At 42.1% G+C, this 16,524-nt stretch overlaps 1 protein-coding gene across 2 annotated transcripts in view; it reads right to left on the bottom strand.

Annotated features, from left to right (window-relative positions):
* Cdk19 (cyclin dependent kinase 19) overlaps positions 1-16,524 on the bottom strand; it is a 174,589-nt gene that overhangs the window by 118,791 nt on the left and 39,274 nt on the right. For both annotated transcript variants that reach the window (XM_004660632.2, XR_006638124.1), the window contains exon 2: positions 14,282-14,357. In XM_004660632.2, the coding sequence (XP_004660689.1) occupies positions 14,282-14,357 (76 nt within the window). The remainder of the gene's footprint in view (positions 1-14,281; positions 14,358-16,524) is intronic.

Below are 16,524 nucleotides of genomic sequence, written 5' to 3'. Positions count from 1 at the left end.
CTGGGTTTGATTCCCCAGTACCCACATAAAGCCAGATATGAAGTGGCACATGCATCTGGAGTTCATTTCCAGTGGCAAGAGGCCCTGCATATTTATTCTTTCTCTCTTTCCTCTCCCTCTCTCTTTATCTCTCAAATAAAAAAAATACATATATATTTTAGGACTAGAGGGATGGCTTAGTGATTAAGGCACTTGCCTGTCAAGTCTAAGGACCCATGTTTGACTCTCCAGATCCCACATTAGCCAGACACACAAAGGTAAGGCAAGACAAGATCACACATGCCCACTAGGCATGCAAGCGTCTGGAGTTCCATTTCAGTGACTAAGACCCTGGCACACCAATTCATTCTCTCTCTCTCTCTCTCTCTCTATCTCTCTCTCTCTCTCTTGTTCTCTCTAAAACAATAAAAAATTAAAAGTGGGAAAATTTTTGAAGAGTATTTCTTTGCTCTATATACTACATGCTCTGGATGGTAAGTCTGAAAAGAAAATGTGAGCCGGGCATGGTGATGCAGACCTCTGATCCCAGCACTCAGGAGGCAGAGATAGGATGATTGCCATGAGTTTAAGGCCATCCTGAGACTACACAGTGAATTCCAGATCAGCCTGGGCTAGAGCGAGATCCTACCTCAAAAAAAGAAAAAGAAAAACGGCTACGGTGGGAATGTTTGCCACCTTGAAACCAATGCTGAAATTTAATCCCAAATGCAATCCTAGCAGAGGTGGTGCCTTTAAGAGCACAAAGCCTTAGCAACAGTGATAATGTCCTGACAAAGCAGAGCCACAAGGCTTCTTTGCTCCTTCCAGCATGTAAGGGCTCCATGCAAAGCCTCCATTTATGAGACGGAGAGCAAATCCTCTCCAGGCACATGGTCTGCTGGTGTTCTGACCTTGAACCACTCAGCTTCCAAAACTGTAAGCAATACATGTGTACTGTTTATTAATTATCTAGTCTAAGAACAGCCAAATGGACTAAGACACCAGGTGCCAGGAACAAAGAGAAATCAAATCAGAGCCAAAAGAATGCAGTGAGTGGATGTGTAATAGCCTCAGGGTCAGGGTCCTGGAGCGGGCACACTTCAATTTTATATCCAGCCAACCCGATTAAATGCTCATAGTATTCATTTAGCTTGCAATGCTACCACTCAGCTACATTTCCAACCCCTTGTTTGTCTTGTTAATGTTCTGAGACAGGGTCTTGCTGAACTTCTCAGGCTGTCCTCAAATCCACAGCCCTCCTGCCCAGCCTTCTAAGCAGCAATAATTATAGGTCATGAACCCTGTTATGACTGCCCAACCATTACACTGTTTTTAAATGCCCTCAAAACAAAAGATATATTCATTCAATGACTAAAGAAAGCTGTACTTTACAGGTCTTTGTTGACACTAAAACATATACATACATATTTATGAAGCAAAGAATGTATGCAAAAGAGGAAAAAAATCACACACTTGCAGTCCCAGCACCAGGGAAAAAGAATAGGCCTGAGACTTGCTACAGAAGGTCTAGAATAGTTGGTGAGTTCCAAGCCAGTGAGAGACCCAGTCTCAGAAAAGGCACCTTGTACAACACTCAAGGGTGTCCTCTGGCCTCCACACATGAACTCCTATGTGCGTTCACGCGCACACACAGACACGCACAGTTCTAAGTCCTTGTACTTGGCAGAATAAGGATGAATTTACAGGCAAATAGCATTAACAATGCAAAAGGAATTACTAAACTAGGAAAAGATATTTTTAAACCAAACTTGAAGGGAAAAGGAAAGACTTGTGGAATACTTCAGAAATCAGAAAAGGGGAGGAAAGTAAGATGTGAGACACAGAAAAACACCTGAAGAAGACAGAAATAAATCTACACATGAATAAATGGTGTGAAAAAATTAAAGTCTCCCAACTTGAAAAATATATTTAGATCAGCTAATATATTTAAAAGAAAAGAAAAGAAATTCCAGGGCTGGGGCTATAGCTCAGCAGTTAAAGGTACTTACTTGCCCTGGTTCAATTCCTCAGTACTCACATAAAGCCCACAAAGTAGTACACATATCTACAGTCTGTTTGTAGAGACAAGAGGACCTGGTGGACCCATCCCCCCCCACTCCTCTCTAACAAATAAATAAAAATATTTTTAAAACAGATTTAAAGAAAATAAATTCTAGGCTGGAAAGATTGCTTAGTGATTAAGGCATTTGCCTGCAAAGCCAAAAGATCCAGGTTCAATTCCCCAGGACCCATGTAAAGCCATATGCACAAGGTTACACATGCATCTGGAGTTCGTATGCAGTGGCTAGAGGCCCTGGTGCGCCCATTCACTGTACCTGCCTCTTTCTCTCTCTGTCCATCGCTCTCAAATAAATAAATAAAAATAAACAAAAAAATTTTTAAATAAAAGAAAGAAAATAGATTCTGGCCTAGACAGAATGGCTTGGTGTTTAAGGTGCTTGCCAGCAAAGCAAAAGGATCCAGGTTCAATTCCCCAGTACCCACATAAACCCAGACGTACAAGGTGGTACATATGCCTGGAATTCATTTACAGTGACTAGAGGCCCTGGTGCACCCATTCTCTCTCTGTGTCTCTCTTTCTCTTTCTCATAAATAAATAGTATTTTTAAAAATAAAGAAAATAAATTTCACAGAAACCTACTTCAGTTACTGGTTTTTCTCATGCATGAAGAAAACAGTAAGTAACTTGGCTTTCCAGGCAGTGGTTTTATCAATCTCACAGGACTCACAAGTGCTCTGAAAACCCTGACTCAAGTGGAGACAGACAAGAAACCAGAATGCCCAGGGCTCTAAGACTTTTATTTTGGAAAATAAACAGGCTCCTCTGCAACAGAAAATCTTCCACTCGCATTTCTCAAGAGACATCCTTGTCTTGTGTCCAGTGTGACTTTCAAGCCCATAGACAAGACATCTCTCACGTCCCTGCTGTCTTTGATGCAATGTGAAAGCAGTGCTTCACCGCAGCCTGCAGAGCTTCTTCCCCAGTGCTGGGTGGGCCTGGATCAGGTATGCTGGGAAGACACTTCTCAATGCTTTATAGATAAATGGGCTCACAAAACAAGGAGTTTCTGATGGTGCTGGTATGCTCTTAAAAGAATACAAGAAAGAAGCTGGCTTCACTAAAAGTGTCAGAATTTCACTTGGTAACACACTGAAGGGAACTGACTCCAGTGTTAGTATGACAATTCCTTTAAAACCTTCATGTAAGAAATCTCAAGGCAGGCTGAAGAAATGACTTAGTGTTTAAGGTGGTTGCCTGCAAAGCCTAAAGAGCCAGGTTCAATTCCCCAATATCCATGTAAGACAGATGCACAAGGTGGCGTATGATTCTGGAGTTCATTTGCAATGGTTAGAGGCCCTGGCATGCCCATTCTCTTTCTCCCCCTCCCCCTTTCCCCCTCCTCTCTCTCCCTCCCTCCCTCCCTCCCTCTCTCTCTCTCTCTCTCTAACAAATAAAGGATTTCTAAACATTGCAAGGTGCTGAGGAGATGGCTCAGTGGATGAAGCACTTGCCACAAGATTGCAGATCGCCAGTTCCCATGTAGACATTGGTGGGCTCAGCAGTCCACACCTATAACCTCAGTGCTTAAGAGGCAGAGCCAAGGAATCCTTGGGGCAAGCCAGTGAGCTAGACTAGTGTTGCAGTCGGGTTCACATTGCTAGGAGAAATCACCCAACCAAGAGCAGCTTCTGGGGAAAAAAGAGATTTATTTTGGCTTATAGGCTCGAGGGGAAGCTCCAGGATGGCAGGGGGAACCGATGGCATGAGCAGAGGGTGGACATCACCCCCTGGCCCACATAAGGTGGACAATAGCAACAGAAGAGTGTGCAAAACACTGGCATGGGGAAACTGGCTACAATACCCATAAGCCCACCCCCAACAATACACTGCCTCCAGGAGGCATTAATTCCCAAACCTCCATCAGCTGGGAACCAGGCATCCAGAACACCTGAGTTTATGGGGGACGCCTGAGTCAAACCACCACAACTAGGATAATCAGCAAGCTCAGGTTCAATGAGAGACTCTGTCTCAGACAGCAAAAGAAGATGCCTGGTGCCAAGTTCTGGTCTACACACACATGAGCACACACATGCATATATACCCACACACATACATGTGCCTACATAACATGTAAACATGCATGCATCCCACAAATTTCAAGGGGGGAAAATGTGAACAATTACAAATAAGTCCCACAGAAATTATATGCTTAGGGCCATGCATACTGGCCCAAGTGATAGCTCCTTAACTTGCTTACATGAATTGGGATATTTTATCTCTTCTAGAGTATTAAACTATTCCCTTCCCAAAGTCAAACAAAACCCAGTATATCCTGTACATGTCAATCTAGTACTGGGCAAGTCTACAACTTGTCACTCTAGAAGGCCACGCAACAAGCACTCATTAAGAACTAGTTAGAAGAGCTGGGCATGGTGGTGCACACTTTTAAACCCAGCACTCGGGAGGCAGAAGTAGGAGGATGGCCATGAATTTGAGGCCATCCTGAAACTACAAAGTGAATTCCAAATCACCCTGGGCTAGAGGGAGAACTGGCTATAAAACTGGTTCAGAATCAAAACTAGTTCAGGGGGCTGGAGAGATGGCTTAGCGGTTAAGCGCTTGCATGTAAAGCCTAAGGACCCCGGTTCGAGGCTCGATCACCCAGGACCCAAGTTAGCCAGATGCACAAGGGGGCACATGCATCTGGAATTTGTTTGCAGTGGCTGGAAGCCCTGGCACGCCCATTCTCTCTCTCTCTCTCTCTCTCTCTCTGCCTCTTTCTCTCTGTCTGTCACTCGCAAATAAATAAATAAAAATGAATTTAAAAAGTTAAATAAAAAAACTGGTTCAAAATCTACCTAGGTGGAATTCTGGAACCAAGGGGAGACCTAATTATGTCTGCAGTTAGGAGATCAACCCAGTGGCTTCATTTAGGACAGATGTCATGGGCTGGAGAGATGGCTTAGCAGTTAAGTGCTTGCCTGTGAAGCCTAAGGACCCCGGTTCGAGGCTCGGTTCCCCACGTCCCACGTTAGCCAGATGCACAAGGGGGCGCAAGCGTCTGGAGTTCGTTTGCAGAGGCTGGAGGCCCTGGCGTGCCCACTCTCTCTCTCTCTCCCTCTATCTGTCTTTCTCTCTGTGTCTGTCTCTCTCAAATAAATAAATAAATAAATAAATAAATAAATAAATAAATAAAAATTTTAAAAAATCGTTATTGTTAAAAAAGAAAAAAGGACCGATGTCAGAGACAAATGCTAAACGGAAAAAAAAAAAAAAAGAGTAAGGGCTTAGACAAAGGCAAGGAAAGAAAAAATGAACCAGCCAAGCATAATAGCACATACCTGCTCATGATGCCTTGGCAGATTTACTATGAGGCTGTTTGCAAATTCAGAGCTACTTTGGGTTACATAGTGAGTTTAAGGTAAGCCTGGGCTACATAGTAGTATTTTGTTTCAATAAAAAAAAAAAAAGGAGGGGCTGGAGAGATGGCTCTTGTGGGAAAAGCCAAAGCCTGACCACCTAGGTTCGATTCCCCAGTACCCACGTAAAGCCAGATGCACAAAGTAATGCATGCATCTGCAGTTAATTTGCAGTGGCTAGAGGCCCTGCCAATCCCCCTCTCATTCTGTCTCTGCTTGAAAATAAATAAACATTTTTTTAAAGAGGGGGAGCCAGGCGTGGTGGCGCATACCTTTAATCCTAGCACTTGGGAGGCAGAGGTAGGAGGATCACTGTGAATTCGAGGCCACCCTGAGACTACATAGTGAATTTCATCCAGGTCAGCCTGAGCTAGAGAGAAACCCTTCCTCGAAAAACCAAAAAATAAAATAAAATAAAAAGATTTTTTAAAAAGAGGAGGACAAATTAAAACGGAAAAAGTAAAAAGCTGAAAAATATTCTGAATGAAAAATTAGGACCCAGTAACTAAGTAGAAGAAAACAAACATACCAGATTTCTTCTAACTTGATTACAAAGATAGCAGTCAGATAGGATCTTTTTTGTTTGTTTCTGTACCTGAATTAAATTTCTTTTTTTAATATTTTTTCAAATTATTTATTTATTTATTTGAGAGCGACAGAAACAGAGAGAAAGACAGATAGAGAGAGAGAGAATGGGCACGCCAGGGCTTCCAGCTTCTGCAAATGAACTCCAGATGCGTGCGCCCCCTTGTGCATCTGGCTAACGTGGGACCTGGGGAACCGAGCCTCGAACCGGGGTCCTTAGGCTTCACAGGCAAGCGTTTAACCGCTAAGCCATCTCTCCAGCCCTTTTTAAAATATTTTTATTGGTTGATTGGTTTGAGATAGAGAGAGAAGGGAAGATAGAGAGAGAATAAGTGTGTCAGGGTCTCTAGTCACTGCAAACAAACTCCAGATGCATGCACCGCCTTGTGCATGTGGCTGATGTGGGTACTGGGCAATCAAACCTTGGTCCTTAGGCTTCCCAGGCAAGCACCTTAAGTGCTAAACCATCTCTCTAGCCCTTGAATTAAGTTCTAAAATGACAGTATGCTAACAGCATTCTTTATTCAAGGTAGGGTCACACTCTAGCCTAGAGCTGACCTAGAACTTATTCTGTAGTTTCAGGCTGACAACAAACTCATAACGATCCTACTACCTCAGCCTCCCAAGTGCTAGGATTAAACCCTTTCCTCCCATCCGCTCCAGGTCCGGTACTTTGTTCCAGCAACAAGAAGGTAACTAAACTACAGCAGTAAGGTAGCGCAAGCATGTAATCCAAGCACTCAGGAAGCAGAGGCAGAAGGCTCAGGATTCCAAGGCCAGTCCCAACTACAAAACAAGTTTGAAGACAACCACCCTAGCTTTAAATAAAGGGTGGGGCCAAGAAGATAGCTCAGCAGGCCAAAGTACAGTAAGTGCAAGCATGAAGACCTGAGTTCAATCCCCAGCACCCACATATGAAACCACAGAGCTGAGATGGCAGAGACAGAATCTTGCTGAGACACCCTGGTCAGCCAGCCAAACAGAAAAAGGGGGGAACTCCAGATTCAGTGAACCTGCCTCAGAAGTACAATGGAAGAGTGATAAAAGGACACAGGATTTCTTTTTATGACCTCTGCATGTATATGCACATATCTGCACACATACCCAAACAAGGAGAGAGAGAAACATGAAATAGGGCTGGAGGGATGGCTTAGCGGTTAAGGTGTTTGCCTGCAAAGCCAAAGGACCCAGGTTTGATTCCCAGGACCCACGTTAGCCAGATGCACAAGGGGGCACACATGTCTGGAGTTCATTTGCAATGGCTGGAGGCCCTGGTGTGCCCACTCATTCTCTCTTTCTCTTCCTCTCCCTCTTGTTCTGTCAGATAAATAAATAAAATTAAAATTAAAAAAAAGAAACATGAAATAAAATTATATACTTTCTAGTAGGAACTATCAAAATATACTATAAAGGTCATTATAAAGGTCATTTTATGTGCAAAAGACTCTTAGTCTACTATTTGCTTTTAATGGTACTAGTTATTGAACCCAGGACCTCCCACCTGGAAGAAAGCACTCTACTACCAAATCAGGCTGGCAACCTTTTTCTTTTACTTTTTATTTTGAGGAAAGGTCTCACTAAGTTGCCCAGGCTGGCCCTGAATTCACTCAGTAGCCCAAGCAAGCCTTGAGCTTTCAATCTTCCTGCTTCAGTCTCCTGAGTAGACAAGATTACAAGCCTGTACCACCACGCTCAGTATTTTATGTTCAAAAGAGCCTGGCCAGGTGTGGTGGTGTATACCTTTAATCCCAGCACTCGGGAGGCAGAGGTAGGAGGATCGCCACAAATTCGAGGCCACCCAGAGACTATATACTGAGTTCCAGGTAAGCCTGGGCTACAGTGAGACCCTACCTCAAAAAAAGAAAAAAGATCATGGAAAATGCTAATAAAAATTAAAAAAAAAAAAAAGTCTGACTAAGTTTCACAGACAAGCTTGTTCTACAGCTAGTAACTGACTACCCAGGACCCCAGCAGGCCCCTTCCACTGAGTATCTGTCTTTCTACCTTACTGTTAAAATGTTTCTCCTTCCCTCCCACATGATTTATTCTTTGAAGAACAAAATTATTTATCTATGCAACTGTGACATGTCACCATGCCCAAAGCAGCCTCACTCAGCTCACTAGACTGCTCTTTCAAAATGTATGGATTGGTTGCCTTGCAGTGCTGATTATACCTGAAACCTGCTACATCTTCCAGACCACAGAAGAAATAACCATGTCATAGAATGCTCTTGTACATTTATTTCAGCAGGAAGGTCATTACTCAACAAGTCCTTAATGATGAACAAACAAAAACAAAAAAAAACAGAAACCCCTCCCTCAGTTTAGGTCTCTTCCAGAATTCCAAAAGACAGACCTTAGAGTGCTTACCTAGCATGCGCAAGACCCTGGGGTTCAGTCTCAAGCATGATACACATACACACATGCGTGCACACGGGCACTGCCATCTGTTGAGATGCTGCTAAAAACAGAGCAATCCAGAAAACAATGCTACCTCTTCCCCTTGCTATCCAATTCAGTTTCTATCTTTCCATCTTCTCTAGCCTGGAATTCGCTCACAAACTTTCAATGCTTCCTAATGCTGTTAGGACAACCCTCTGTAATTAATACATACATATTTACGACAAGATGACATGAATATAACATCCTTTCTGCCTTTAACCCTTCCTGACAACCATGTCAGATTTCTTTCATTCTTTAATTACACCAAGCTCTCTAGTTTTTATCTTGTATGTTTTTTAACAGTTTTTCATCAGACAGAAGGAGAGAGAGAATTGGCACACCAGAGCCTCCTGCCACTGCAACTGAACTCCAGCCACAATGCACCATTCTTAAGCACATCAACCTTGCACATTTGCATCACATTGCGTGTCTGGCTTACATGAGACCATGGGAATGGAACATGAGTCCTTGGGCTTTGCAGGCAAGCACCTGAACTGCTAAGCCATCTCTCCAGCCCTTGTAGATTTAATATTATAGGTTGTGTGTTCCTCATCTGAAATCTATGAGATCAAAAAATATTACAGCTTCAAATACTTTGGGGTTTTGGAATATTTGCATATCCTTGAGATGGGACCCAAGTCTGAGCTCAATTCATCTGTGCTTCATAAACAACTTATAACTTGAAGGTAACTGTATATATTTTTAAATATATTTTATTTATTTTTTTATTTGAGAGAGAGAGAAAATGGGCATGTCAGGGCCTCCAGCCACTGCAAACAAACTCGAGATGCATGCACCTCCTTGTGCATCTGGCTTACGTGAGTCCTAGGGAATTGAACCAGGGTCCTTTGGCTTTGCAGGCAAACGCCTAAACCATTAAGCCATATTCTCCAGCTCTAATTTTATATTTTTGTATAATGTACATTTTCTGTTTGTTTGTTCGGGGTAAGGTTTCACTCTAGCCCAGACTGACCTGGAATTCACCATGTAGTCTCAGGCTGGCCTTGAACTCACTGTGATCTACCTACTTCTGCCTCCCAAGTGCTGGGATTATAGTGGCATCCTATTACTGTTCAAAAAGTAAGCCGGGCGTGGTGGCACACGCCTTTAATCCCAGCACTTGGGAGGCAGAGGTAGGAGGATTGCCATGAGTTCGAGGCCACCCTGAGACTCCACTGTGAATTCCAAGTCAGCCTGGGCTAGAGTGAGACCCTACCTCGGAAAAAAAAAAAAAAAAAAAAAAGTTTCTGGGGGCTAGGGAGCTGGCTGTGTGGTTAAAGGTACTTACATACAAAGCTTTCAGGCCTGGGTTTGATTACCCAGCCACCCATATCAGTCAGAAGCAAAAAGCAACACACACGTATCTGGCATTTGTTTGCAGTAGCGAGAGGCCCTGGCATCCTCACAGTCATATTCTCCTTCCTCCCTCCCTCCCTCCCTCTCTCTCTCTCTCTCTGTCTCTCTAATGAATAAAATATTTTTTTTAAGTTTTAGATTGAGGACTAAAGAGATGGCTTAGCAGTTAAGGCACTTGCCTTCAAAGCCTAAGAATAGGAGCTCAATTCCCCAGGACTCACATTAAGCCAGATGCACAAGGTGGCACATGCATATGGAGTTTATTGGCAGTGGCTGGAGGCCCTGGCATGCCCATATTCATTCATTCATTCATTCATTCTCTCTCTCTCTCTCTCTCTTCCCTCCCTCTCTCTCAAATAAATAAATAAATTTTGAAGGGCTACAGAAATGGCTTAGTGGTTAAGGCGTTTGCCTGTGAAATCTAAGGACCCAAGTGCAATTGCTCAATTACCACATAAGCCAGATGCACAAGGTGGTGCATGTGTTGGAGTTCATCTGCAGGGGCCAAAGGCCCTGGAGCATCCTTTCTCTCTCTCAAATAAATAGATAAATAAATGGAATAAAATGTATTTAAAAATATTTTTAAAGTATTTATTTGAGGGCAGGAGAGATGCCTTAGTGGTTAAGGCACTTGCCTGCAAAGCTGAAGGACCCAAGTTTGATTCCCCAGGACCCATATAAGCCAGATGCACAAGGTGGCACATGCATCTACAGATCATTTCCAATTGCTAGAGGCCCTGACCCACCCATATATTCTCTTTCTCTCTCTCTCTCATCTTTCTCCCCCTCTTTCTCTCTCAAGTAAATAAAAATAAAACATTTTTAAACTACTAATTTACTAAATTGTTGTGAAAATTAAATGACTTAACACATGGCAACACTTAGTAAGCCTTGTACTTAACTAACCCCTGTGAAAGCTAAGTGCTTTTATAGACATTCACTTACTTCTAACTTGCACATGTATGTCACAGTAAGATAATAAAAGACTAATAGAAGATTAAAAGATTATGCTACTATCATATCATGATAATCTTATTTGTCTGACAACTAGTAAAATCTATCACTATATATTTTGGGAAATTTTAAAATGTAAATAACTCCATTTTCTATAAAGAAATAGTCTTCTTCCGGTTAAGATGGTACCATAGGACAGATGCCAAAGCAGCCTAGGGGAGAAAAAGCCAAAGAAAACCCAGCAAAATATGTACTTTTACTAAAAAGTGAGGTGTGTGAGAAATTAAAACGGCAGCAGAGAAACAGGAGAGTCCCAGAGCATCCAGAGTCCACACAGGAAGTCCAAAGCAGTTCCGGCAGCTGCGCCCCGGCTCCGGCAGCGGAAGCCATGGCTCCAGCTCCGGCAGCAACAGCAGCGGCTCTGGCACCGGCAACGGCAACAGCAGCTCCAGCAGCTGTGGCTATAGCAGCAGCAGTGGCGGACCCAGCAGTGGCAGCTTAAGCAGCAGCAGAAGCGGTTCCAGCAGTGGGGGTACCCATCTGGAGGGCCACAGGTGCCAGGCACGGTTTGCCCCACAGGAAAAGCCAGTGCCCAGCTCCAGAAAACAGAACAGTGGTCCAGAGATCCAGCCAGCCTACTTGACTGAGACCAAAATCATCCAAAAAAGTAACTGGGATTGCACCAGGAAAGGGTCTCACATGGTCACAATCTGACTTAGAACCCTCAAGAGAACAGAAATCTTAACCTCTTTTTAGAGGATCTGGTTGCTATAACACCTACTCTTGCATAAATACTCAGTGCTGTTGTGGATTGAATGTGTACAGTGATTAGTTAAATTTTAGGATCTACTTGTATTTTGTTCCACTCAGCCTACTTGAATATTCCTATAGCAGGCAAACTCAACCCCAAGGAACACTTTTCTAGATACTCTGAGAATGTTAAGAGCCACACCAAACATCTTAATCTCCTACACTGAAGATATATAACATCAGATCAATTGATACAGCTAAGAATACCCAGCTAACTAGAAAATCCAAGCATTAACTTAATCCAAGATGCAAAAATATATACATTATAGCACAAGAAACACCAAAAATCAAGACAATATAAATCCAAAAAATATTAATGCATCAGAGATGACCTCCAGTGAAAACGAGTCGGAAGAAATGCCTGAAAAACATTTCAAAAGAATGATGGTAAATATGTTCAAAGAAGTCAAAGAACAAATCAAAGGAATCAAAGAGGCAATCAAAGGAATCAAAGAAGATGCAGGACACCAAATTTCATGAAATAAAGGCAGCAATACAAGACATAATAAGGAAATAGAAATAATAAAGAAAAACCAGTCAGAATTGCTAGCAATGAAGAACACAGCTAATGAAATAAAAAAAACTCTGTAGAAAATCTCACCAGTAGAATGGATGAAGGAGAGGACAGAATATCTAAGCTAGAAGACCAGGTGGCAGATCTAATACAGTCCAACCTAGTGAAAGACAAACTAATAGAAAAGTATGAATATGAATTTCAAGATATTTGGGACACTATGAAAAGATCAAACATGGGCTGGAGAGATGGCTTAGCGGTTAAGCGCTTGCCTGTGAAGCCTGAGGACCCCAGTTCAAGGCTTGATTCCCCAGGCCCCAATTAGCCAGATGCACAAGGGGGCGCAAGCATCTGGAGTTCATTTGCAGTGGCTGGAAGCCCTGGTGTGCCCATTCTCTCTCTCCCTCTCTCTCTCTCTCTCTCTCTCTCTCCCTCTCTCTCTGCCTCTTTCTCTACCTGTTGCTCTCAAATAAATAAATAAAGATAAAAGATAAAAATGCACTGCACAGGACATTGTGAATAAAGCAAAGAGGCAACCTACAGAATGGGAAAAAATCTTTGCCAGCTCTATATCTGATAGAGGATTAATATCTAGGATATACAAAGAACTCAAACAGTTAACTAATAAGGAATTAAACAAGCCAATCAAAAAATGGGCTATGGAGCTAAACAAAGAGTTCTCAAAGGAAGAAATACGAATGGCATATAAGCATCTTAAAAAAAGTTCTACATCACTAGTCATAAGGGAAATGCAGATTAAAACTACATTGAGATTCCATCTCACTCCTGTCAGATTAGCTACCATCAAATGATCATAAATGTTGGCGGGGATGTGGAAAAAGAGGAACCCTTCTACACTGTTGGTGGGAATGCAATCTGGTCCAGCCATTGTGGAAATCAGTGTGGAGGTTCCTAAAACAGCTAAAGATTGATCTACCATATGACCCAGCTATAGCACTCCTAGGCATATATCCTAAAGACTCATCTCATTTCCTTAGAAGTATATGGTCAACCATGAACCATGTTTATTGCTGCTCAATTTATAATAGCTGGGAAATGGAACCAGCCTAGATGTCCCTCAACTGATGAGTGGATAATGAAGATGTGGCACATTTATACAATGGAGTTCTACTCAGCAGTAAAGAAAAATGAAGTTATGAAATTTGCAGGAAAATGGATGGATCTGAAAAGGATTATACTAAGTGAGGTAACCCAGGCCCAGAAAGCCAAGCGCCACATGTTCTCCCTCATATGTGGATCCTAGCTACAGATGATTGGGGCTTCTGCATGAGAAGGAAAAAACTCAGTAGCAGAGGCCAGTAAGTTAAAAAGGAGATATAAAGGGAAGAGAAAGGAAGGCAGGAGGGTACTTAATAGGTTGGTATTGTATATATGTAAGTACAATGATTGAGATGGGGAGGGGATATGATGGAGAATGGAATTTCAAAGGGGAAAGTGGCAGGGAGGGAGGGTATTACCATGGGATATTTTTTATAATCATGGAAAATGTTAACAAAAATTAAAAAAAAATAAAAATAAAAAAATAGATTTTTTTAAAAATTGAGAAAAAAATAAAAAGTAAAGAAATAGTCTTAAAATTACAAGAAACTAAATATTTTTTAAATATTTTTATTTATTTATTTGAAGAAAGGTGATGAGAAGGGGTGTGCCAGGCCTTATACCACTGTGAATGAACTCCAGACACACACACCACTTTTTGCATCTGGCTCTATGTGGGCATCAGGTTTTGCACACAAGCTCCTTTAACCACTGAGCCATCTCTCCCACATTGATTAAATTAATTAAAATAATGAAATAGCAGGGCATGTGACACATGCCTTTAATCCCAGGACTTGGGAGTCAGAGGTAGAAGGATCACTGTGAGTTCAAGGCCAGCCTGAGACTACATAGTAAATTCCAGGTCAGTCTGGGCTAGAGACCCTACCTCAAAAAAGAAAAAGGAAAAAGAATTATTCCCCATAACTTTAATTAAGTCATCATCTTTACAGTATTTATAAGAACCCTAAATTTTAAAAACATGTTCAAAGGTAACTTTTAAGTAATTTTAAGAGCTTGTATAGCTATTCCCGTCTTCACAATATCTCCCTAAATTAAACATGTGAGATGACCATACCCTGCACACATTCATGAAACTTTATATTAAAACTGATCACTGCCAGGCCACAGGGGTGAACTTACTGCGATCTCTCTGCAGGCCGACATGGATATCCCTGTGCCTTCGATTTGCTTCAGCGCATACTCCTTCTCGTCTTTTCTGCATGAGAACAAAATTCTTGTTTACTTTCCCACATATTACGTTCAGATTCAAAATCTGGCTATAAAAACAACAGGAATACACTTAGTCTCTCAATATGGAAGTGCTCACTATGCAGTGCATAGCTCATTCTTTTTGGTAACATTTCAACTACAGAAATACGAAATACCAAAAGAAATTCAAGTCATAATAAAATACCAAACAGAGCTAAAAGATACAACTCAAAATGAGCAGAAGAGGGTACTAAACAGCACTAGTTTCAAACAGCAAGCAAGCATAAATATAAGTTGAATCATACTGCAACATAACATCATTCCTGTTTTAATTATCTAGTCTATGAAAGCATTCTGTTATAAGCAGTCACTACAAAACAACTGACAGACATTATTAAGTTCTTGACTCAATTAGCTCCAAGTTCCAAAGCCCCAAGCAAAAGCCTTTAAGGTATTAAAACAGCCACCGCTAGCACATTCTCAAAAACCTGACAAGAGGGCTGGAGAGATGGCTTAGCAGTTAAGGCATTTGCCTGAGAAGCCTAAGGACCCAGGCTCAATTGTCCAGAACCCACATAAGCTAGATATACATGATGGTGCATGTGTCTGGACTTCGTTTACAGTGGCTAGAGGCCCTGATATGCCCATTCTGTCTGTCTATCTGTCCTTCTGTCTCTCTCACACAAAAATAAATAAATTAAAATTTAAATTAAAGAAAAAAAAACTCAGAAGAAACCCATACAGTGGATTGTACAAACAGGAATCAGGACAGGAATCCAGGGAAGCCTAACAGTTATGGCAGCATTCAACCTATGAAAGACAGTGTTTTAGTGACAGTGTTTCTTTCACCAGGGAGGAGAAAAGTTATCAGCTTTTTTTTCTGTTTTATCAACAGTGAGCATACACCAGAAGAGCAGCAGGAAAGCCCTGTGAAGGCCCAGCTGTGGATTTATGTGGTGACCACAATTATATCACAGTATTCTGAGCAGGGGCATAATCCATGTCCTCTAACTTTTGCCTATTGATTACATCAGCATCTCAGAAAGGTACATGCTGTTTGCCAGGCTCCTCCCCAGTGGGTAGGTAGTGCTGAGGAGGGACCAGGCCCGCTGGTTCCTCCCAAGGGGTTGAGGAGGAGGATGAGCGTCCGACGACTCAGAACCTCTCCTGGTCACTGGAGAAAAACCACACTGAGTCGGGAGTCTTGTCGAAGCAGGAACTCGCTGTATTGTTACAAGCAGTTGCCTATATAATGTTGGGAACAAAGACGGGGATTCTAGGATGGGGGGAGAGGTAAGGGCCAATAGTAAACTGTGACTAATGAAATGATAATTCCAACTCCTGCGTGGAAGTAGCAGGCAAGAAGCCATTAGGTATCTTGCTGAGTCCTGGCTGGTCAGAGACAGGTTGCCACACTTTAGCTAGGCTCAGGAAGTTCCACTAGGCCTCGCGTCCAGGCCTCTCAAGGCCCAACAGCTGTTGTGACTGATGGCTGTGTTAAATGAAAGACTGCCATATAATCCTCATTTTCACCATTCTGTTTACTAACAGGTAAAGCAGTTGAAGAAGTTATTCATAATAAGTCTTTTAAAATATCATTTTAGGGCTGGAGATATGGCTTAGAGATTAAGGCACTTGCCTGCAAAGTATAAGGACCCAGGTTTGATTCCCCAGGACCCACATAAGCCAGATGCACAAGGTGGCGCATGCGACCAGAGTTAGTGTGCAGTGGTTAGAGGTCCTGGCATGCCCAATTTCTCTACCTGCCTCTTTCTTTATTCCTCTCCAATAAATAAATAAAATATTAAAATATCATTTTAGGCTGGGCATAGTGGTGCATGCCTTTATACCCAGCACTTGGGAGGCAGAGGTAGGAGGAATGCCTTGAGTTCGAGGCCACCTGAGACTACATAGTGAATTTCAGGTCAGCCTGAGCTAGAATGAGACTCTGAGCTAGAATGAAACCCTCCCTACCTTAAAAAAATAAAATAAAATAGCACTTTAGGCTGGGTGTGATGGCGTATACTTTTAAACAAAGCTTTCTTTTTTTTTTTAATTTTTTATTTATTTATTTATTTATTTATTTATTTGAGAGAGACAGATACAGAGAGAAAGACAGATAGAGGGGGAGAGAGAGAGAATGGGCGCGCCAGGGCTTCCAGCCTCTGCAAACA

This window comes from Jaculus jaculus, chromosome 7 (assembly GCF_020740685.1).
Source record: "Jaculus jaculus isolate mJacJac1 chromosome 7, mJacJac1.mat.Y.cur, whole genome shotgun sequence".
In the NCBI taxonomy this organism is placed as follows: Eukaryota; Metazoa; Chordata; class Mammalia; order Rodentia; family Dipodidae; genus Jaculus; species Jaculus jaculus.
Note: the sequence above shows the minus strand (reverse complement) of the source record. Positions and strands in the feature narration are given on the sequence as shown.